Below are 22,183 nucleotides of genomic sequence, written 5' to 3'. Positions count from 1 at the left end.
CAACCAAATGCATTATTAAAACCTTCCAAATCCAAAATGTCTGTGTTCTCGAGGAGCATCCACTCTTTCATCCAGCAAAACGCTGCTGCTTCATAGTACAATTTTACTATTGTAAAATAGTAAAATCCCCCTCTTTCTTTAGCATCTGTCAGTATTTTAAATTTAATTCTGGGCTTTTTGCCCTGCCAGACAAATTTCGAAATATCTTTCTGCCACCTCTTGAAACAATCCATCTTGTCAAGAATCTGCAAGGTTTGAAACAAAAATAACATTCTAGGCAATACATTCATCTTAATCACTGCAATTCGGCCTAACATTGACAATTTCAAATTTGACCATATTTCTAGATCTTTTTTAATTTCTGACCAGCATTTTTCATAGTTGTCCTTATACAAATTCAAGTTTTTTGATGTCAAATAAACCCCTAGGTATTTCACCTTCTTAACCAGTGTCAATCCTGTCTCTTCTTGAAATTTCTCCTTCTCCGTGGCTGTTAAATTTTTTTCTAAGACTTTAGTTTTTTATTTGTTCAATTTAAATCCAGCTACCTGGCCAAATTGTTGGATTATCTCCAACACCCTTTTCGTACTAGTGTCAGGCTCTTGTAGGGTCAATACTAAGTCATCTGCAAATGCCCTTAACTTATAATGTTTATCTCCGACCTGTACACCTTTAACCTGCTGGTCATTTCTAATCATATTCAGCAACACCTCCAGAACCGAGATAAAAAGCAATGGGGAGATTGGGCATCCCTGTCGTGTTCCTTTTTCTATCCTGAGTTCCTCAGTTACCACATTATTTACAATTAGCTTAGCTTTTTGTTCAGAGTATATCGCACCCAAACCATTCTCAAATCCTTGGCCTACCCCCACCCCGTGAAGATTCTTTTTCATAAAACTCCAAGAAATATTATCAAAGGCTTTCTCCGCGTCCACAAAAATCAGCACTGCTTTAGTGTTAATTTTCACCTCTAGCAATTCCAAAATGTCTATTATATTCCTTACATTGTCTGATAGGTGTCTTTTTGGGAGAAAGCCTGCTTGGTCCTTATGAATCTTCTCCATCAACACTCTTTTAAATCTTTTTGCTAAAATGTCTGCAAAAATTTTGTAATCCACATTAAGTAATGATATTGGGCAGTAGTTCTTAAGTTGAGTCTTTTCAGTCTCTGTCTTTGGTATGAGTGAGATATACGCTTCTTTCCACGATTCTGGTGCCCTTTTCCCCTCTAAGATCTCATTGCAGACTTCCTTTAACGGATAAACCAACCACTCCTTCAAAGATTTGTAGTATCTGGAAGTCAATCCATCCGGCCCTGGAGATTTGCCCAATTGCATGTCTTGAATGGCACCCTCTATCTCTTGTTCTGTTATTCTCTGATTTAGATCCACCTTACTTTGATGAGAGATTTTTTGTAATCCATATTTATTAAGGAATTTATCTATGTCCTCTTCATTTTGTGGTCCTTGAGAATAAAGTTTTTTAAAATAACTCAAAAAGCAGTTTCTGATCTCGTTGGGTTTAGATATGTTCTTTCCGTCCACTTCTAGGCTTGTAACTGTATTTAATTTCTGCCTTTTCTTCAATTGCCATGCCAGAAGTTTGCCACATTTATCTGCCGATTCGAATGTCTTTTGTTTCATTTGCTTTATCTTCCATTCAATCTCTTGATTCATCAATTCCATATATTGTGTTTGATATAACTTAATCTCTCTCAAAATCTCCTGGGACTTCGGTTTTGATCTTAATTTTTTCTCTCCTTCTTTTATCTTTTCCAAAATCTTTTCCTTCTTCTCATTCTGCTTTCTCTTTTTAATTGAGTTTTGTTGAATCAAAAATCCTCGCATCACAGCTTTACTTGCGTCCCAGATCACTCTTTTTTCCACATCGGCCTTTAGGTTTATCTCAAAGTAGTCCTTTAGAGTTTTTTGGGCCTTCATGTGGATCTCTTTATCTCAAAACAGGGTGTCATTCATCCTCCATCTGAATTGACCAGTTGTTGTAAGTTTCATTTCCATCTTCAAGGCGTTATGGTCGGAGCAAGTTTTTGGGCAGATCTCTATTTTCTTGATCTTTGGAGCCATCCCACTAGTGATCCAAATTTGGTCGATTCTGGTCCAGGTCATCATTGCTTGGGAGAAGAAGGTTCCCTCTCTCTCCAGAGGGTTCCTTGTTCTCCATATGTCTATTAGGTCCATATTTTCCGTCATCTCAAAAAAAGTCTTCGGAAGTCTCCCTTCATTGGAGATTGTCAGTCTTTGTGCCTTGTCCATATTTGTAGAGACTACACCATTCATGTCTCCCATGATTATCATATTGTAGTCCAGATAGTCCGTCAAAGTTTCATGGAGTTTCTTGAAGAATTCCGCTTTGCCCTCATTTGGTGCATAAATTCCAACTATTAAGTATTTTTCTCCTTGTACTTGTATTTCCACTGCAAGATATCTTCCTTGTTCGTCTTTAAACATCATTTTTGGGGCCCATTTCTCCTTTACGTAGATCACGACTCCTCTTTTCTTAACTTTATCCGATGAGATGAATTCTTGTCCTAATCTTTTATTTGTAAGTAGTTTCCTGTGTGCTCTGGTTATATGGGTTTCTTGTAAGCAAATCAAATCCAGTTGTTCTCTTTTCAAAATATGAAATACTTGGCGTCTCCTCAAAGGCATGTTCAGCCCATTACAATTCCAACTAAGGAATTGCAGGGCCATCTTGTTATTTTTCTGTTACTCCTCCAACCGCTCCAAGTTTTTGCTCTTCCTCTGATGGTGCTGAGTCAAGTCCATAGGATAAATTAAGAATATCTATTGCTCTCCTTTGTTCTGCAAGTGGGTCCACCGTTCCCTTCTGTAAATCCTCTTGATTTCTTTCCAGGAATCTTTCTTTGTCTTGTATGGTCTTTATTTTCACCTTCTTTCCCTTATAGTCAAAAGACAGCCCTTGTGGGAACTCCCACCTGAAAGGGATGGTGTTCTTCAGCAGGTAGACCAAATCCTTGTAGAAGGTTCTCAGCTCCAAGATGTGTTTAGGGATATCTTTAAAAATCTGTATAGATGAGTTTTCAATTTGCAAGGTCCTTCCGTAGTGTAATTTTAGTATTTTGTCTCTTTCTTCCCTCGATCTAAGGGTGATCAAACAGTCCCTCGGGGTCTTTCTGTTCTGTCTTCTGCCCAGTCTGAATGCTGTTATTATTTTAATTTCTTCGTCCTCCAAGTCTTCCCAGAAATCAGCAAACTCTTGTGTTAAAAACTCCACTAGATTTTCTCCTTCGCTCTCGGGAATCAGTCTTAATTTCAGATTTCTTTCCTTTCTCTGTAAGTCCCACAAAGCCAGAGTTGTATCATGTTCATAAACTTTTTTAGCAATCGGTTGCAGATTCTGTTGAGTCTCTCCAGCAATGGTTCTGGCTTCCTCTGCAATCTTACGTGTCACGGAATTTTCTTGAACGAGCTTGTTTATAGATTCTGTATTTAAGTCTAATCTTGCTGTTAGCTCTATTAATTTCTGTGTATTTTCTGTACTCTGCTTCGTCAAGTTCTCCAAAGACTGATTTATCTTGAGAAGCGCTTGTGTCACTGACTCCATGGAAGCAGCTGTCACTTTTTCTTGTCCTGTTGTTCCTGTAGGAGTTGCACCAGTAATTGAGCCTCTTTTTTGTTGTTGTTGTTGCTGATATTGTTGTTGCTTGGCCTTAGCTCTTGTGGTTATCTCTTCCGCTGAGCCACTCATGTCCCAAGGTCGTTCCCAGGGAAGCAATCCCCTAATGGAAAATTCCGCAGTCCTAGGCTTTACAACTGTTACTTTAGCCCTCTAGGGGGAGCAGACCAAAAAAATAAGTAAAGAGACGAAGAAGTTTAAAAACAAGTATAAACAAGTATATCAGGAGGCTTGTAAAAGTCTTTTAGAACACTTTTTCCAGTGGATACAGTTCCAACATACTCCAGTAAACTGTAACAACAGAGTCCAAAAACTTTGTATCAGCAGAAACTTCAACTATGTAACTTTCCCCGGAGTTAAAGACAGTTCAGTGCTTCACTATCTTGTTTGGCAGTCTGCTTCAGGGCAGTGAGGCAGCAGAAGGGTTTTTTCTTTATTAAATAGATCATGCAGTTCTTAATATCCTTCCCCCCCCCTCTGCCCTGCTTGCTAGAGGGGAGGTCTAGGTTCAATGTCAGGTTTAAATAGTCAAAGAAAAAAGAAAGGTCTCTTGCGGATGCAGCTTTAAAGTTCCGTTGCTTTAGCTGTCATGCAGTCAGGGGAAGGCAGACTTCCTTAATTTTTTACCTTCCCCGTTTTCAGCCAAATTTTCTTTTAAAGGGGTTCCAAATAGCGTTCAATCTTACTCACAGGTTTTTTCCAGTCCAAATTTACAGGAAGGAATCGGCGCTCTCCGTCAATGGCGACGCGGCTTCACCCTGCGGGCTGGGTAGCGACTCTCAGCACCGCGCTATCCCGATGCCGTTCCGTAGCCTTTAAAAAGGCTCTTTCTGCGGTAAAGGGGGGCGCTTCTGGTGCCCACCGAGTCTCCGTGTTCACAGGCTTCAGCGCCTGTGATTTTAGGGGTCCCCCGCTTGCCGTAGCGGGTCAGACCCGAACTCGCAGGGCAGTCCTCCTCCGGAGCTTCGGAAAGAGGACCGCCATTAACGCTGGCGCTGACCGGAAGTCACAGGCTAATAGTTCTCTCATATTTTTCATCACTGCCTAATCGAAGTTCATATTTAGCAAATTTACAAAGTAAGATTTTGATTCAATATCCTGTCAGCTTGTGATTTGTATCAAGTAGGAGTGCATGGGGGGCTGACAAAGTGAAAGCCCAGTACAATTTGGTTTTTTCCCCTTTGTTCGGATAAAGTTCAAGAAATATGAAAGGTCTCATCCTTGAGAATGATGCAAAAAGCAGAATGTGCACTGAATAAGCCTGGAGGGGCATCCAAGAACTTTATTTATGCCTAATTCAGCATTTGTTGCTCTCATTCCAGAAATAAAAGTGAAACAGCCAAAGCAAATCAATGCATAACCAATACACATTTTTGAGAGCTTTGGCTGGATTCCCTTTTCTTTCTTTTGCCTTAAATATCATTCAAATCCCTTGAACTTTAACTGAACCATAAGGCAACTGTGAAGTTTAATAGCTACCTTCCAAAGATTTGACTTACCCATTGGATTTGCTATTTATAGGGTCCATTAGTACCAAATGTCTGTGTTGTTTTTATAGTAGTCATTAATAGTAGAAATACTGTTTCTGCTGCATTGACTGCTCCTCCTGTGTCACCAAAAATATCCATCAAAATAGTGCTATGAACTGAACCTTACTTGATAGCATCCCCGGAGGTGATTTTGTTTGTTAGTTTGTTTGTTATGCCTTACATTGAAGCTTCCATTAGTCAGCAAAGCAGCCTCTCTTTGAGCGCTGCCCCCCATACGTACTTTAACTTTTAGCCATTGTGACCGGGTCAAAGAAAGTCTACGGTACTTAACAGTTGTTGCATGGTTGCAAGAGCAAGGCTAAGATCTTGATAGTACAACAAGGCATGGTCTGGATGATTGATGGCTAGTGGCCATGACTGAAGTAAAGACAGCTTCAAGAATAAAATGGGATCAGTAGTCAGGGTGTCCCTGTTGGAATGTTGATACAGAAAACTGTTGGAAACAAGAAGCCAAGGACTGTAGTTAAAGAATTTGTTTGTGATGCCAAGCTCTCATTTGGCAGCACCCTCAGAAGTGTTTCTAGCTGTCTGTAGTAGATCCAGATTTAAACCCACAGATCTGGAACATCACATCTCCTCACTATTGCCCACTGACAGCGGCCACAAAACGTTGGAGAAAATTCAGAGAAAATTTTCAGTTGTCCTTCTTTTAGAGGGAGAAAATGGGGGGGGGTCCCCAGCCTGTAACAGCCATGAGGAGTATATCTGAATGGGTGATGGAAGGGTAAGGAGTGGGTTTCTGCTATGAAACAGTTCAGGTGTGTTCAATATTTGATCCAACTGGTTGGAGTTTTTTTTACAAAGGTTGAATTGAACTTTCAAACCACGAAGGTTCACCCAGAATTTGGAAGTATCTATAGATGAAAGGTATTCCACAGAAAAAGGACCACTGCAGAGAAGGCCCTTACTCGAGTTATTGCAGATTAATTTCTGCATGGCTAGAAGTGTCACCTCCTCAGGGAATGAGTTGGATTGTAAAGAGGGAGGCTCTCTCCCAGGCAGCTGCCCCTAAGCTGTTCAGGGTCATAAAGGTTAGCAAGAAGACCTTAAACTCAGCTTGATAGCGAATAGAGCCCCAAAGGCACATGTTCTGAAACAGTTATATTCTGCACACGTGGTAGTTTATAATAAATACTAAATTGCAAAACTGAAAAATAAAATCTAATATATAACAGGTTGTGTTTTTTAAAAAAGGATGAGGAATACAAGTGGTCATATTGTATTTATTTAGAGAATTTATACACTGCCCTTCAGCCTAAGCTCCCACCAGACATCTCTGACAGATGAGTCATTCTGCTAGATATTGTCTCTTTTTCACCCACTCAGTATTTTTGCAAACATATTTGTGAATTATTAACAACAGTTTGGAACTACTATAGAATGACTTGGCAGCTGTACAGATCTCTGCTTGGCAGATTCTGGGCACACTGTTGATCTGACACTTTTGTCTCTGCTGACTGAAGTCAATAAAATTCTATTGCTATCAACTGTCCCCCTACAAATAATTCAATATAATAGTAAATTATTGCCAGTTGTGAGATAAAACAATAGTACATGTTAAATGCCAGGAACTAAGGTAAATATACACTTCCTACTGCCAATCCAGCAGCTAAGACAAGTGATAATGCCATTTTTATATTCTGTTCCACAACATGTACTTGGATCTAAATCAGCTATTTTAATATGATGATACTGATGGTGACCACCATAGCATTAAGCATATCAGTGACATCTATTTTTATTGGCTTTGATCCAACCTCAGCATGTGGAAGCAGAAATTTTGCTCACAGGCAGGGATGTCACTGATAATGTCAGCAGCTGTAGCCTTCCCACCCCAATGTTGCCTCACATTTTGGGGAGGGGGGTTGTGTGGAGCAGCTGGGTGGGTAAGTGGGTATTTAGTGAGACAGACATAGGTAAAGGAACCCCTGACCATTAGGTCCAGTTGTGGCCAACTCTGGGGTTGCGGTGCTCATCTTGCTTTGTTGGCCGAGGGAACCGGCGTACAGCTTCCGGGTCATGCGGCCAGCATGACTAAGCCACTTCTGGCAGACCAGAGCAGCACACGGAAACGCCGTTTACCTTCCCGCTGGAGTGGTACCTATTTATCTACTTGCACTTTGACGTGCTTTTGAACTGCTAGGTTGGCAGGAGCAGGGACCGAGCAATGGGAGCTCACCCCGTTGCGGGGATTCGAACCGCCAACCTTCTGATCAGCAAGTCCTAGGCTCTGTGGTTTAACCCACAGCACCACCCACGTCCCGAGACAGACATACTCTTGTGCAAAAGCACTTTCTCAGGTGTTTCCATTTGTCCAAGCAGAATGTGGCTCTAAACTTTATCGCAGACCCTCCCATTGCTCATAAAAACTTGCATGCTGTGATTTTATAGCACTGTGTGGGTTAATTTGACATCTTTTATTGGACTGTTTGTATATTGGGAATGTATTTTGAAAGCAAGGTTTTGGCATATTTCTCCTTCGATACCATTTTCTAAGTGGCAGAAAACAGCAGCAAAGGAGAAAACAGAGGGGATGGTTTAAACAGTGTAAAACATGTTCAGGTGTCTCTAGAGATGTTAGTTTTAGTAGAATTACTGAGGACCATGGTTGATTTTAAGATATGCAGTAGGGGAGGCTTATAAGGAATGAAATCCTAACTCAATGACTCTAGAGGAGGGAGAAAGGTTGTTTTCTGCTGCTCCAGAGAAGTGGACACGGAGCAATGGATCCAAACTACAAGAAAGAAGATTCCACCTAAACATTAGGAAGAACTTCCTGACAGTAAGAGCTGTTTGACAGTGGAATTTGCTGCCAAGGAGTGTGGTGGAGTCTCCTTCTTTGGAGGTCTTAGAGCAGAGGCTTGACAACCATATGTCAGGAGTGCTCAGATGGTGTTCCCTGCTTGGCAGGGGGTTGGACTCGATGGCCCTTGTGGTCTCTTCCAACTCTATGATTCTATGATTCTATGATTCTATGATTCTATTCTAAGATAAAGGAAGTGTATTCCTGTATCTTACCTCTCCACCTGCCTTGGTCTTGTGGGCTGCTTAGGACACCTTGCTCAGGAGAAGGGGACTGCAAATGAGAAATAGGTCTTATCTACTTGCTAGGTGGTAACCCAGAAAACCAGCCCCAACCATGACCCAGCAATTGGAAATGGTTTCAGGCTTCTTGTCCTTCCTGCAGACCTCAGGTCAGGTGCAGCTGAACGGGCAGGAGCATGGGAAGTGGAAGGAAGGAATGAGACGGTTGAAAGCGAGGCTAGGAACTGGATGTTACTGTAAGGCTTGGTTGCTGATGAATTTAGGCTTCTTCAGAACCTAAGATTTCTCTCACTTGACCTTCTCAAATCCCCACACACTGATGAGAAAAATGGCACTGCCTTTATACCTGATGTTCATCAAGTGTGTGGGGATTCAAATATAGAGATGGTGTTGCTTGGTCAATGGACTAGCTTTCAATGGTCCTGCCACCTCAATCTTTGAACATTTTAAACAATCAGGAACAAACTGCCTGGCCAACTTGTGTGTGTATGTGCTTTTTGGGTCTTTAGCTAGGAAAGCATGTAGGAAAAGTGTTTTCCCTCCCTGATATTTCCTCCTCCACACTAATTGCTTTAGCTGATGAGGTGGTTTTCACACTGAACTTTGCCCCCACATATAGGGCTGTCAATCCTGGAACTCAGATATTCTGGTTTCTTCTTGGGTCTTGGGGGCAAAGGCCTCTGGAATGAGGATGGCACCATGTAGTTTTTGGTGGATTTTGGGGTGGAGTCCATTGTAAAAAGCCATCTATCCATCTAATGGGCAACTGGAGGACAAGATTGCAAATTGCAACGCCTTTTTTAAAAAATCAGTTGGAGACCTTACCCCAAAACCTGCCAAAAGACAACAATATGCTCCCTAGACCCACTAAAAGCCTCTGAACTGGCTCTTGACCCATCCCAAGTTGACTCACCCAAGAAGTGATAACTCAGATGTTCTGCTAGGAGTAGGAACAATGTTCTTCTGTTACATAGCTGTTTTGAATAGAAATAGAAGGTGTACTCTTGCTATGCAAAAGAGCCTTCAGCTCATAGTAGATGCCCTGTGTAGCTGGGTTATTACAGTGGTGCCTCGCAAGACGAAAATAATTCGTTCCGCGAGTCTTTTCGTCTTGCGATGTTTTTCATCTTGCGAAGCACGGTCTGTCGCAACTGCGCCTCTTCAAGCGGCTTTAAGAAAAAAGCACAAGACATTTTCATCTTGCAAAGCAAGCCCATAGGGAAATTCGTCTAGCGAAGCAACGCAAAACCGAAAAACCCTTTCGTCTAGCGAGTTTTTCGTCTTGCGAGTTTTTCGTCTTGCGAGTTTTTCGTCTTGTGGGGCACCACTGTATTCTATCTAACTTAGGATAATGGCCATTCCACCCTTGGGGGTTGCAACTGTTGGTAATGATGTTCATGTGAGAATCCAGCCTTCTAAATTATGTGTCTAAGCAATCTACTGAAAAATATTTTAGAAGAAAGCAGGGATCCTAAACCTGTTGTAGATCAAAACACATTGAACGCAATAGGATGACTGTAGAGACTGTAATTTCAGAAGTACCATCTTAGTCTGTAATCACTGTTCATGCAGGGTGCCTTTTAAGCACATATATATTTCCCTATATCACTTACATTAATGTGCTTTTGTTTGTCTTGTTGTTAATCTTACTACTGTCCCAGAAGAAGTATCCGCAAGGATAGTCCAAGTAGTAACAGCTGAAGCTGTGGCAGTCCTGAAAGGTGAACAGGAACAAGAAGCCCAGCACAAAGATCAGCCTGCGCCATTACCTTTAGGTAAAGCAAGCAATCTCAGCTGTATTTTGTGTTACAAACGTCAAGCTTTTGCACTGCAGCTGTGGCCTAGATTTTTTCTTATTTACTCGTTCATTTATTTTAAGAATTTAAGAGCTAAGATGCTGACATATTCACATTATTCAAGAGCAGGCCTTCTATCCACATGATCACTTGCTGCAATTCTGCTAATTGCTTGAAAGTCACAAGCTTTGCCAATTCCAGGCGCTTCCACACTAGGCTTTTAGTTTGGAAACTGCAGTGCCTCATATGCTTACTTTCTCTAAGGCATCCACATGATGTTGGTGTCCAAGCATTCTCATCCTATATTTTCTTTGTGGCTCTTCCATCTTTTCTCAGACTGCAGAAAGTCCATTTTTTGCAGAATAGAAGAGTAGCACACTTTCTACAGGTGTAGAAGTCTTTAGTATTTGTCTTCTGTCTTTTAAAAAGGATGACTTGTTCCCTATTGAGGAAGTCAACACACTTTGTTTATAACATTTGTGCTGGGTGCCATTTTATTACCCCCTTTTTGTTTTTTTTAAATCAATCTTTTAAATATTGCTAAAGCACTTTTCCACCTATATATATGTATATTTGAAAAAATGGAAAAGCAATAGCATATCATATAGCATTATTGTAGTATAGTGTTATAGTACTCGGCTACGAGTGATCGCCAGAGAAAGAAGTGCTAGAGCACCATAATAAATTACCAACAGAATGGATTAAAGATTATAGTAGTTTTGTTAAGGTTTAAGAGATAGAAGACAGGGTGCAGCACAGGGAAGGAAACAGACATCATGGAAAAGAGGGTGGGAAGTAAACAGCATTTCCGTGTGCTCTGGCTTCCGTTACAGTGTCCCGTTGCGCCCGAAGTGGTTTAGTCATGCTGGCCACATGACCCGGAAAAGCTGTCTATGGACAAAGCAGGCTCCCTCAGCCTCAAAGCGAGATGAGCGCTGCACCCTATAGTCTCCTTTGACTGGACTTAACCATCTAGGGCTCCTTTACTCTTTTACCTAAATAGATAGCTAGATAGATAGATGATAGATAGATGATAGATAGATAGATGATAGATAGATGATAGATAGATAGATGATAGATAGATGATAGATAGAAAGAAAGAAAGATAGCTAGATAGATAGATAAGTAGGTAGAGCAATACTCCTGATCATGTGGGAAATCTATTGTAATTCTTCTTGCAGCTTACAGTAGAAGAGCAGTGACAGGAGCTACCCATGTGGAAGTAGCCCCTGTATCATGCAACATTTGAGGGAAGATGGAAACATTCCCTGATCCAATTTTCCTGATCTTTGCTTAATGCTTGAGATTTGTGTTTCAAATTCTGATGTTTGTATTTAGAGTATTCCTCCCTTCCCCAGCATTTAAAGCAACCCAACCTTTTTATGTCAATCTATGATTTTACAAAAAGTCTTTCCCTCTTGCTCAGCCACATGTTTTGCCCACAGTTTTATTAAAGGGTGCAAAATGCATGAGGGTCATTTCTGATGACAGAAGACCATCAAGGTTTCAAAGTGCAGAGAGTTCTCTGTAGGGCAGAGTAAAAAGGTTACATACAGGCTGGGGTGGCAAGGATGTGGAGGAGCCTATTTCAGCTGCTGCAAGCATGAGCTGTTGACAGGCTACCGCAGGAATAAGGCCCCGAAACAGGGCCAAACAAGACCAATGAAAGATCCACTGGGTGCCAAGTGAGTTTAGCTGCCAGAGAGGTGCCTGATCCAGGCTTCTCTCTTGTGCCATTGTGGAGAAAAATACTGCCCCCATCCTCTACTCTGGTCAGCATGAGCAGCAGGGCTTTGGAAAGAGCAATGACTCCACTCATCCTGGTTATGAGCTAGGATTGCTTCCTGAATTATCAGTTGAATACAGAACAAGGTTATATAGCTAGCACAAACAACGGATTGTATCTTATGGTAGCTTTGCACTTGCAAGAAGCACTCACTCAAACAATTTTATCCGATTCCAAGTTCTACCTAATGCGAAACTCAAAAAGCTGTACTTGGGGGATGTTCTTTTCCCCCAGGGCAGTATTGGATATAATAATAATAATAATAATAATAATAATAATAATAATAATAATAATAATAATTTTATTTATATCCCGCCCTCCCCAGCCGAAGCCGGGCTCAGGGCGGCTAACAACAATAAAACAGTACAAAAGTACAACATAAACAACATTCTAAAATCATTCATTATAAAAATTAATTAATTCAAGCCACTGGCAACCATTGGGCCAGAGCTCTGCGAAGATTGCCGAGGGAGGGAGTCAGGCTGTGCCCTGGCCAAAGGCCTGGTGGAACAGCTCTGTCTTGCAGGCCCTGCGGAAAGATGTCAAGTCCCGCAAGGCCCTGGTCTCTTGTGACAGAGCGTTCCACCAGATCGGAGCCACAGCCGAAAAAGCCCTGGCTCTAGTTGAGGCCAGCCGAACCTCTCTGAGGCCTGGGACCTTCAAGATGTTTTTATTTGAAGACCGTAGGTTTCTCTGTGGGGCATACCAGGAGAGGCGGTCCCGTAGGTACGAGGGTCCTAGGCCATATAGGGCTTTAAAGGTTAAAACCAGCACCTTAAACCTGATCCTGTACTCCACCGGGAGCCAGTGCAGCTGGTATAGCACCGGGTGAATGTGATCTCGCAGCGAAGACCTCGTAAGGAGTCTCGCTGCAGCATTCTGCACCCGCTGGAGTTTCTGGGTCAGTCTCAAGGGCAGCCCCACGTAGAGCGAGTTACAATAATCCAGTCTGGAGGTGACCGTCGCGTGGATCGCAGTGGCTAGGTCAGGGCGAGAGAGGTAAGGAGCCAACTGCTTAGCTTGGCGGAGATGGAAAAATGCCGCCTTTGTTATAGCTGCAATCTGCGCCTCCATGGAAAGGGAGGTGTCGAAGATTACACCCAAACTCTTAACGGACGGTGCTGGCACTAATTGCGCCCCCGCAAGAGATGGGAGTTGCCCCCCCAATCCCATATCGCCCCGTCCCAGCCACAGGACCTCTGTCTTCGAAGGATTTAGCTTCAACCGGCTCCCACGTAACCATCCAGCCACAGCTTCCAAACATCTGGTCAGTGTGTCTGGGGCCGAGTCAGGATGGCCATCCATCAACAGATAGAGTTGGGTGTCATCGGCATACTGATGACAACCCAGCCCAAAACTCCGAACAAGCTGGGCGAGGGGGCGCATAAAGATGTTGAAAAGCATCGGGGAGAGTATCGCACCCTGAGGTACTCCACACACCAAGGATGTGGCACAGAAGACTGCAGTAGGTTGGGGTAACCAGTGAAAACTGGGTGCTTTGCCTTGTGCATGTGGAGGTTCTTTCTTCTATGCACAAAGCCGCCATTAGATTCAACCCATTGTTTGGTTCAAACAAGCAAATGGAGCTTTAGCACATGTTTTAAGTTCTTGCTGAACTGCATTGAAAAATATCTGAGCCCTAATAGTAAAAGCTGCCATTGCATGCACACACCAAAATAAGCAAACAATGGTTTCCCTACAGTATGCATTCTGTAATTGAATGTGAACATTCATTGGTGTATGTACTTGTATAATGTATCACCACCACCATCATCTTTTGTAATAGAATGATTTTGACTTTTACACTGTTAATAGAGACTTAACTTATCTACATGACATCACAGATATGTTGAAGAAATTGCTAATAGGCATGCACTGTTACAAAACCATTTTCTGTAATCAGGTATAGCGACTCATAAAGCATAGGCACAACTCTTCCAAACTGAATCATATTTAAGCCCTGCTGAGATCTATGAAAATGACTTAAGAATATACTGATTTTTCCCACTGAAACAAATGGGCTTTAATGCTTAACTTTGGCAGAAAAATGCTCAGGCTTTTAAGAAGAAGGTTTAGGAAATGTTCCATGGGTCTTGTTCCCACTGTATCTGTGGTTTTGTCACTATCCCACTTTCGTGTTTCATATACTGCAGTTGGGCATTGGAAAGGAAGTTAGTGGTAAAGGTTTCTGCTTAGCTGTGGGTCAGCCTTGAGCTGGCAAAATTCAAGATTTGGCTTTAAGCAGTTACAATATGAAATTAAGTAGGTTCCGGAGAAAATAGGATTTAATCATTTATGTAAGCAATTATACGTGTATCCTTTCAGATACCTGTAAGTGAATTAAACATGTGGTTGGGCACCTCTATGTGATGTTCTTTCTCCCCTGAATGATATTTAAAAACTCTTCCCCTCCTGCTTTTGGCTTGTGAATGTGCTTTTCTTCAAGGCATGTAAGAATTATCAGGTCAATCATTCAAACGGCTTTGATGTAAACAAAAAACACTGTAGTATTTATGTACAACTTTACTAAAGAAACAAAAACAATAAGCTGTTTCAGTAGAATTATCAGCATAATGCTACATCATCTAAATCGAGTGGTTACTATTGTTGGTATAAGACAATGCAAGTCTTAGATCCAACTCAATTGAAATGTTATAATATGCTGCCAGGTAACTGTAATGCAGATCAGCCTTCCCCAACCCGGTATTTTCCAGATGCTTTGGACCACAACTCCCATCACCCCCCAGCCAGTGCTTTACTGGCTTGGACTGATGAGAGTCCAACAACATCTGGCAGGGCTACCAGGTTAGGAAACATTGGCATAGATTGTCCAGTTGACATAACCTGGTCTCAAAGCAGTTAATTGTTGTGTCTCATTTTTACTGTTCAATCTTTAGCAGTTGAAGAAACAGCTAACCTGCCTCCTTCTCCGCCCCCATCACCAGCTTCAGAGCAGACTGGAACATTGGAAGAAGGTAAGAATTCCCTTGGGCGTTGCAGAGCCCATCTCTAAGGAGAGAAACCCAGGAATCCTAATGAGAGAGGTAGGAGGATGACCTGTCAGCATTAATTTAAAGGGCAGCGAGCATTTTCCCTAATAGCAAGTTAGCAGTTGCACATCACTGTAAAGCACAAGCAGTACCGATATGTACATTGTTATGTACGTATCTATATATGCTTATGGTGATATTTGGGAGTGTATATTAACATGAATACGAGTTTTGTTGCGCCATTGAATAGATATTCCAAATGGCTTTGAAAAGATTCTGGTACCTTGAAGAAAGGGCAGGAAAAATTGTGGCCTTCTAGATATTGTTGGATTACAACTGCCAACACCCCTGGCCAATATTGGCCAGGCAGACTCATGCTGATGGGAGTTGGAGTCCAAGAATATCAAGAAGCCCGTTGGTTCCACAGCCCTGCTTTTAAGGCTTGCAGATAGAGGATAATTCCACTTGGTACAATTTCTCTTATCACTGACTACCTGCGATGAGAAAAGCTGAACTTGGAAAAATGGTTACAGCAATCTCTCAAGTTCTGGACTAGGGAAACATACTTACTACCCAGTATAACCAACTATAGAGGATGCAAAGGGCATCTCCTAGCAGTAGGAATGTCAATGTATTCTGGCAGCCCTCAAGACAAAACACAATAAAGCTTTTTCCAGCGCTTTATTTCCATGCTGGGAAAAGGTTCGTTTCTTGAATTAATTTCTTTCCTTCTTTCTTTCTGCTTGCTTTATATCTGTTTTCTTTTAAATTTAGACATGACAGGTAATGTAAAACATAACAGCATAAATGTAAAAAAGTATCGTAAGATAAATGTGAATTAAGTGCAATTCTGTTCTGAGGTTATTAAATGCTACCGTGATGTTCAATATCTTCTTTCTCTTTCTGTAATTTTATATAGCCAGTGAATATATGCTTTACCTGAAACTTTTAAAAGCACAGGAGCATGCCATGGGGTTGGGGGGAAATGGCAAGACCTCCCTGATAATAAAATGAGTAATATTCTTACTATTTTTTAAATTGAGATTTGTTTGGGGGGGCAGAACTAGACTCCTGGGGTCAGCATTTTTTCAGATTTTACTGCAAACCATCATTATTCTTGTGAATACCTTTGTGGGTCCATGAATTTGTGTCCAAGTGCTAAGCTCTTTTTAATTTGGTGAGATTTAATATTGGAATAACTTTGATGTACCTGTGCCAGGAATGGGGGAATGTTGAGCCTCTAAATGTTGAAATGCAGCTCCTCTCATTCCTGGCCATTTGCTCCAGTGCCTAGCACTGATGGATGTTGGAGTCCTGCAACAGCTGGCAGGCCACAGGTTCCCCACCCCAGGCCTGTATTGCAGAACCCCCTAACTTCAGCAGCCCCCATCTACAGAGCTCTGCAAGCCTCTGTCGACAAAGAAATTTGAACATGTGCTTAAATCAAGAGGCCTCTTAGTCACATGTTTAACAAAGGCTATTTCAGCCAATAGGCTGTAACTGGATACTTGATTTTATATTGCACATCTGTTACCCACCACTTCATTATGTTATTAAGGTGACACTTTGGGAAAACTTTGTAGTCACAGTCTCTGCTTCTAATGGATGTTAGAGAGTATGAAAAGTTAGAGCTGAGCTTCATGTGCAGAAAAAACACATGATATATTCCTCCCGGGGCTATGCTACTTCCCTGTGGAAGGGAATAAACTATGTATATTTGAATGCTCATGTTTCCGCATGCATGTTTGGGTTCATAAGTGTATACGTACCTATAATCTTAAACATACATATAGCCATAAACTGAAACTTCCCTATATGTGAAATGTTACTTAAGGAGAGTAATTAAACGTCTCCTTTGCAGGCAGACTTTCCATAGGAAAGGAGCTTTTAGCATGATGCAGAGTGTTAAGTCACTTGACTATGCGCTTGAAGGGCTACGGACCCAGAAGTGCTGTACTGTGTGTATATGAGCCCTTACCCTTCTTCTTAATGAAAGTACTAATTGTAATATGCAACCTTGTTATTCAGTTAATGCCACTTAAAGGAGTCGAGTCTCTGCTATGTTAGTGGTTTGAGATTGCTTTAACTCACCACAAAATCATCTTTCATCCCGCTCCTGGTACTGTGCGATGTGGGAGCCAGTTTTATGTTTTGAGAATTGATTAAAGAAGTTCAAAACTGGAAATAGCATGCTGATTCACCAGCTGTACTTGCTTGTCAGACATCAATGTGAAAATTAAGGACTAAACCATTACCTACTACTGTACTCCTGTGTGCACTAGGCTCATCCACACCTACTTTTTGCCCTGCACTTTCTAGACACAGGTCCACTTTTGAAAGCTCCATGTCAGAGCAACTTCTTCTTCTTCTTCTTCTTCTTCTTCTTCTTCTTCTTCTTCTTCTTCTTCTTCTTCTTCTTCATTCGCCCCACTGCTTTCCCCAGGAACACCTGGTGTTTAACATTGAATTGGAGCAAATGGCAGTTAAGGTTTTCTGCAGATTGCCATTTACTCCAGTTCAGCACCGGAGACCGGAGAGCAGGTTTTTGTGGGTAAAGAGCTGGGGGAAAGAAAGAAAGAAAGAAAGAAAGAAAGAAAGAAAGAAAGAAAGAAAGAAAGAAAGAAAGTGTGGATGAGCCCCTGAGTGAGCATTTTACGTTGACCTGTACATTGCTTGCACTGGTGCAATTCAGAGCTTGTGGTGTGATGTACCCATGTTACCTAAAGTGCTCACTTTGAGAAAATAGAACATCCCACATTGAAGGGTTTGTTTGGGTACCTTTCTGTCTCAGAAGCACCCTTTTAACATTTTTAGTAACCCACCAGACCTGCTGATTACAGTCTAAGATACCAGCATAAAATTGGCTTTATGTGGTAGTCATTAATGTTAGTGCTGTCGCTTTTCTGCTGGCTTTCGTTTTGTATAAAATGAAAATTGATTGATCTCCAGGGATGTTAAGGCTCTCTAATGAATTTAACTGCCAGCTACCTCTTCTCTGTGTTAGTATTTCAAAGAGATGAAACATCTCCAGGTCATTGTGACTCAGTAGATCATGTTGCTCCCAGTGCTACAGCTAGTAATTCATACTGTATTTCTGTTTTATAAAAATCTGTATAATAGAGAAAATGATGGTTATAAAAATTAACCAAAAAGCTGATGTTTGTGCAGGATTCTGAAGCTATGATGCATATATGTTTATTGAGTAGTGTATGTTAATATATCATTCAAGCTTGCTTTTTCAAGTTAACAAACAACATTATTTCAAAAGTTTGTTTTCCCCCCAGCTGAACAGCCAAGTCAACCATTTTTATTCAAATCTCCCAAAATAAGAGGTTATAACAATCTAAGCAGAGTTAATCACTTTTAAAACCCTTTTGTTTTAATAGAAGAGTTAAATATCAGTAGGATTTTTATTATTCATAGCCAATGGCTATTAAAACATACATCACAAAAAACCAAGAAAGCTGAAGAATAAGTCAAACATACACACTTACAGATTTGCAGATTATCAAAACTTTAAAAATCTGTTGACAGTCAACAAATACAATGCAATATAATTTTAAGCGTGTTTATGCAGAAGCATGTCCCACTAAGCTCGCTCAGCGTGGAATTACTCTTTCTAGGTATTTTAGCCTGGCAGAATATTCCTAGCTTTCCAAGTGGTCGCTGCTTTCTCAGCCGCAACACTGAGAGCAAAACAACATTACTTTTAAGTACCATTTCAGCTACGACAGTCTTTCTCCCAGCAACCACAGCATCAGCACTAACTCTCACCAATCACAGAGCAGCATGCTCATAGTACCTTACCCTTAGCCAGGCTAAGGGTAAGGTGGACTAAGTCCGTGCTCACGATTTCAAGATAACATGCTCATGCAGCCATTCAGCACCCTGCAAACAGAAGACGCTGCTCACCAGACAGAAGGATACAGTGCCTTTCCAGGCAGCATAAACAGAATGTGGGAATGTACTGTAAATCTTTTTCATTGAAATAAGTGGAACTTCAGATTGTTTAACTTTGGCAGTATCATGCATATAGTCCAAGACGCTGTGTGCTTCACCATTAATGGGTAATCATAATTCGAATGTGCTGCAAGGTATCTATGTGTTGTGTGTGGTTTTATTTTATTTTATTTTATTATTATTTTTTGTAGAAAAGGACTGGAGGGTTGTCAACAAACATGTTCAGCCAAAGCTCATTTCTTTTTCTGTCTCGAAACAACTTGCTTTCTTATTTGTTTGGTGAATTAATCTATATTTAGGGTTATGATCAACTAACTTTTACTCAGAGCGTACTATTGAAATTAATGATGACTAAATTAGTTCCATTTATATCACTGTGGGACTACTCTGTGTCTATAGCTTTGAAAACTGCATGCAGTGAGCATGAGCCACAGGCATCTCAGGGCTCCATTGCCCATTGTGACAGAGGTAGTCCCATTCTCCTCAGTGTCAGGGATTGTTGCATACATACAGCATTGAGGCATGTACAGAGCATTTTTCAGTACTGATGAAAACACACCCATCTATTCATGTCCTTCTCCATTACTGCCTCATACTCCCTGTGCATGCGAGTGCACATGCATACACACATGGGCCCCAGGTCAAATGGAATGCCTGTGAAAAGCTTTGCTACAAAGGAAGTGCAACTGTTGTAGTCTTATTTGCCATTTGTCCTTTCTTCATGTTCCCACACCTGCAGAACACACAGTATTCCCACTTAACCCATGCACCATAACCCATACCTCTGCCATGGATTGAATTTGGGTTGGGATTTATGAGAAGTAGACACAGGTGGGTTATTGATTTGCATCATTAGAAGCATTTGGGAACATGCTTCTGCTTAGCGTGGAATTTGGATTGAGCACAGGAGACAAGACTGCTAACACTCCATTCCTTTCCCCACAGCATTTTGATGGTGGTAATTTTGTCAGCAGGTTGCATAGTCCAGAGTAGGAGGGTGATTTCCTTCAGTCATCCTGGGGTGGGAAATCACAGTGTAGCAGACATGACAAAGGTAGATGTGGCCAACCAAGCAGCAAACACAAATTAGAGAGACAGAGAGACAGAGAGAGGTTTGTAAGGCAAATCTGTTTCAGAAGAGGGAAGGATTTGCTGCTGCAGCTTTCATTGTTCTATTTTGATAACTTGCTTCACCTACATAAAAGAATGAGTGGGTCTGTTTGCACAGCACTAGGAGGTAAGAAACCTAATTCGATTTTATTAAAACTATTTTGTGCATTGAGAATACTGTAGCAGGATTTCTTTTTTCAGGGTATGGATTTCCCCCCGAGCAGTGTTGAATACATTTAATCAGCCAGAGCTGGGCAAAGGGATTGGGTGCTGCCTTGCACAGACAGCTTACTCTTTGTGTGCTGTATGCTTCGTGAGATCAAGCCTGGAGTGTGCACCACTTTAGGTATAAAAGCAAGAATAAAAATGCTGAAGGAAAAGGACCCAGGATACAAGATCTTCATTTATAATTTATGTCTTTGAGGAAGGATTTTGAGACCAGTGAGTGTTTTACAAATTGATAAGAGCTATTTTTTTCTAAAAGAATTAACACTGATTAGAATGTATTCTGATCTCCCCCCAGCCCCCTTCGCCCCGCCCTGCTGGCAACAGATATCCAGCAGCTTGAATTTAAAAATGCTTTCTATAAAAATATTTCTCTGCTAGCTAGGCTTCAATCATTAGGCTGTACCAGGACAGTCCCAATTCATTTCAAAGAGTCTTGCTACAGCATATATTTTAAAGAGTACCTACTACAATGGACAAAAGAGCTGTATAATTTATTTATTTTTTTGTTACAACAATTAAAATATAATGCATTCAAATGTACTTCCAGTACATTTTCATTCTTCAGCAATTATGCCATATGGTGGAGGTCTTAAGTAGCAATATATGACCTTGAAAATTTAACATTATAAAGCAAACTAAAGAGAGGCACAAATCGAGACCCCTTCATTGTGTTGCTATTTTGCTGCATTTTAGGCTAATTCATACAATTTAATTTGATTGTCATAATCATGCCATTCTGGGCCATGGCAAAGCATCATTGGGTCTCGCATCATTCATTGAACTGTATCTCCCATGTAGATTACTCCAGCTAGGAGTAGGAATAAGCTTTCATACATGAAGGATTGCTTGCTACCTCCTGGGGTAACAGTCTTGGAATCAGGATGTATGTCAAAAAGGATTGGAAGCAGTGAGGGAAGAGTAGTTTGGACTGGGCTAACCAACATACTACGTAAGTGGTACTGGAAGTCTCTATAAGGAAAGGCAAGCCACACAGGCATTTTTTGGGTGGGCTAGAACATCTTAACTAAAGCACCTTTCTCAGCTATCTGCTTAAGAATTCATATACCTTCAGCACCATTCCAATGGAGCTGGCATTGACCCAGGACTTTGGGGTTATGCCCACAGATTGGTTGGCAGACAGCTTCTCCATATACTTGCCCTGCAGCGAGTCCTTTTGCAAATTCAGCTTTTACTTCTTTTAAAAGAAGTTAAGTTCTAATTCTCTGCATAGGAAACATGGATGGGGAGGCTGATTTTAAAAAGTGTGAAAAGTTGGGGAGAAAGCTGGCACTCCCTTAGAAGTGAAAACACATAACTTTGTGTGTGCGGACTAGCAGAGGATGAGCAACTCTCTGTGCAGCAGCATCTCTTTCCACTTTTTATTCTGGTACAGACACGTACATAAAGAGGAAATGGAAGAGCATTTGCTTTTACTGCTCCGTGTAAAAGCCGTTGACCAGTTAAGGTAATGACATCCTAAAGTCAAATTATATACTTGTGTTGTGTTTAGAATGAAAATATATTTGTGGGGGTGGATGAGGGAGTGAAGAAATCTGCATAGCTTCCAGCTTGAAATGCACTGATAGAATCATAACTTTATACAATGAATAATAAAAAAGGTTGATAAAGCAAAGTGAAGTCCTTGTACCCTGTGAAACTTCTGAGTTCCACCTTTCCTGAAGCAGTCACCTGTGGCATCAAGGAACTTCATTCGCGTCCCTCTAATGGCAGTGCACAGAACTGCCCCTGGGAAAGTAATGAGAAAAATGGGTGCACTCATGCAAGTCTTTAGATCACGTGAACTACACTTGAAAATAGCAATTACCTGTTTCTGGTTTGCTTTTGCATTGTGTGTTAGCAATAAGTGGAGGAAGTTGAAATGTGAAAATAATAATTTTTGTAGGTTTTTTGTATGTTGGAGCAAATCCTGGACAGTAAGCTACAAAGGAAGATCATGTGAAGAGGACCTCTGCTGAATACAGCATTCAACCAGATACCAACTTTCAAGCTTTGTGGATGCTTAGTCAAGCTTTAACTTTGTTTCTAGTCTTCCCAAAAGCA

At 41.2% G+C, this 22,183-nt stretch overlaps 1 protein-coding gene across 29 annotated transcripts in view; it reads left to right on the top strand.

The window, feature by feature from the left end:
* The window catches only part of MAP2 (microtubule associated protein 2), a 282,714-nt gene that overhangs the window by 209,111 nt on the left and 51,420 nt on the right, over window positions 1-22,183 (top strand). For 17 of the 29 annotated variants that reach the window (XM_081189952.1, XM_081189950.1, XM_081189944.1 and 14 more), the window contains 2 exons: window positions 9,914-10,027; window positions 14,732-14,809. In XM_081189952.1, the coding sequence (XP_081046078.1) occupies window positions 9,914-10,027; window positions 14,732-14,809 (192 nt within the window). The remainder of the gene's footprint in view (window positions 1-9,913; window positions 10,028-14,731; window positions 14,810-22,183) is intronic. The other 12 variants (XM_081189945.1, XM_081189936.1, XM_081189934.1 and 9 more) reach the window with 4 other exon arrangements.

The sequence above is a fragment of the Podarcis bocagei genome (genome assembly GCF_964188305.1).
Source record: "Podarcis bocagei genome assembly, chromosome: 1".
Taxonomy (NCBI): Eukaryota; Metazoa; Chordata; class Lepidosauria; order Squamata; family Lacertidae; genus Podarcis; species Podarcis bocagei.
This window is presented reverse-complemented; position numbering and strand designations above follow the sequence as displayed.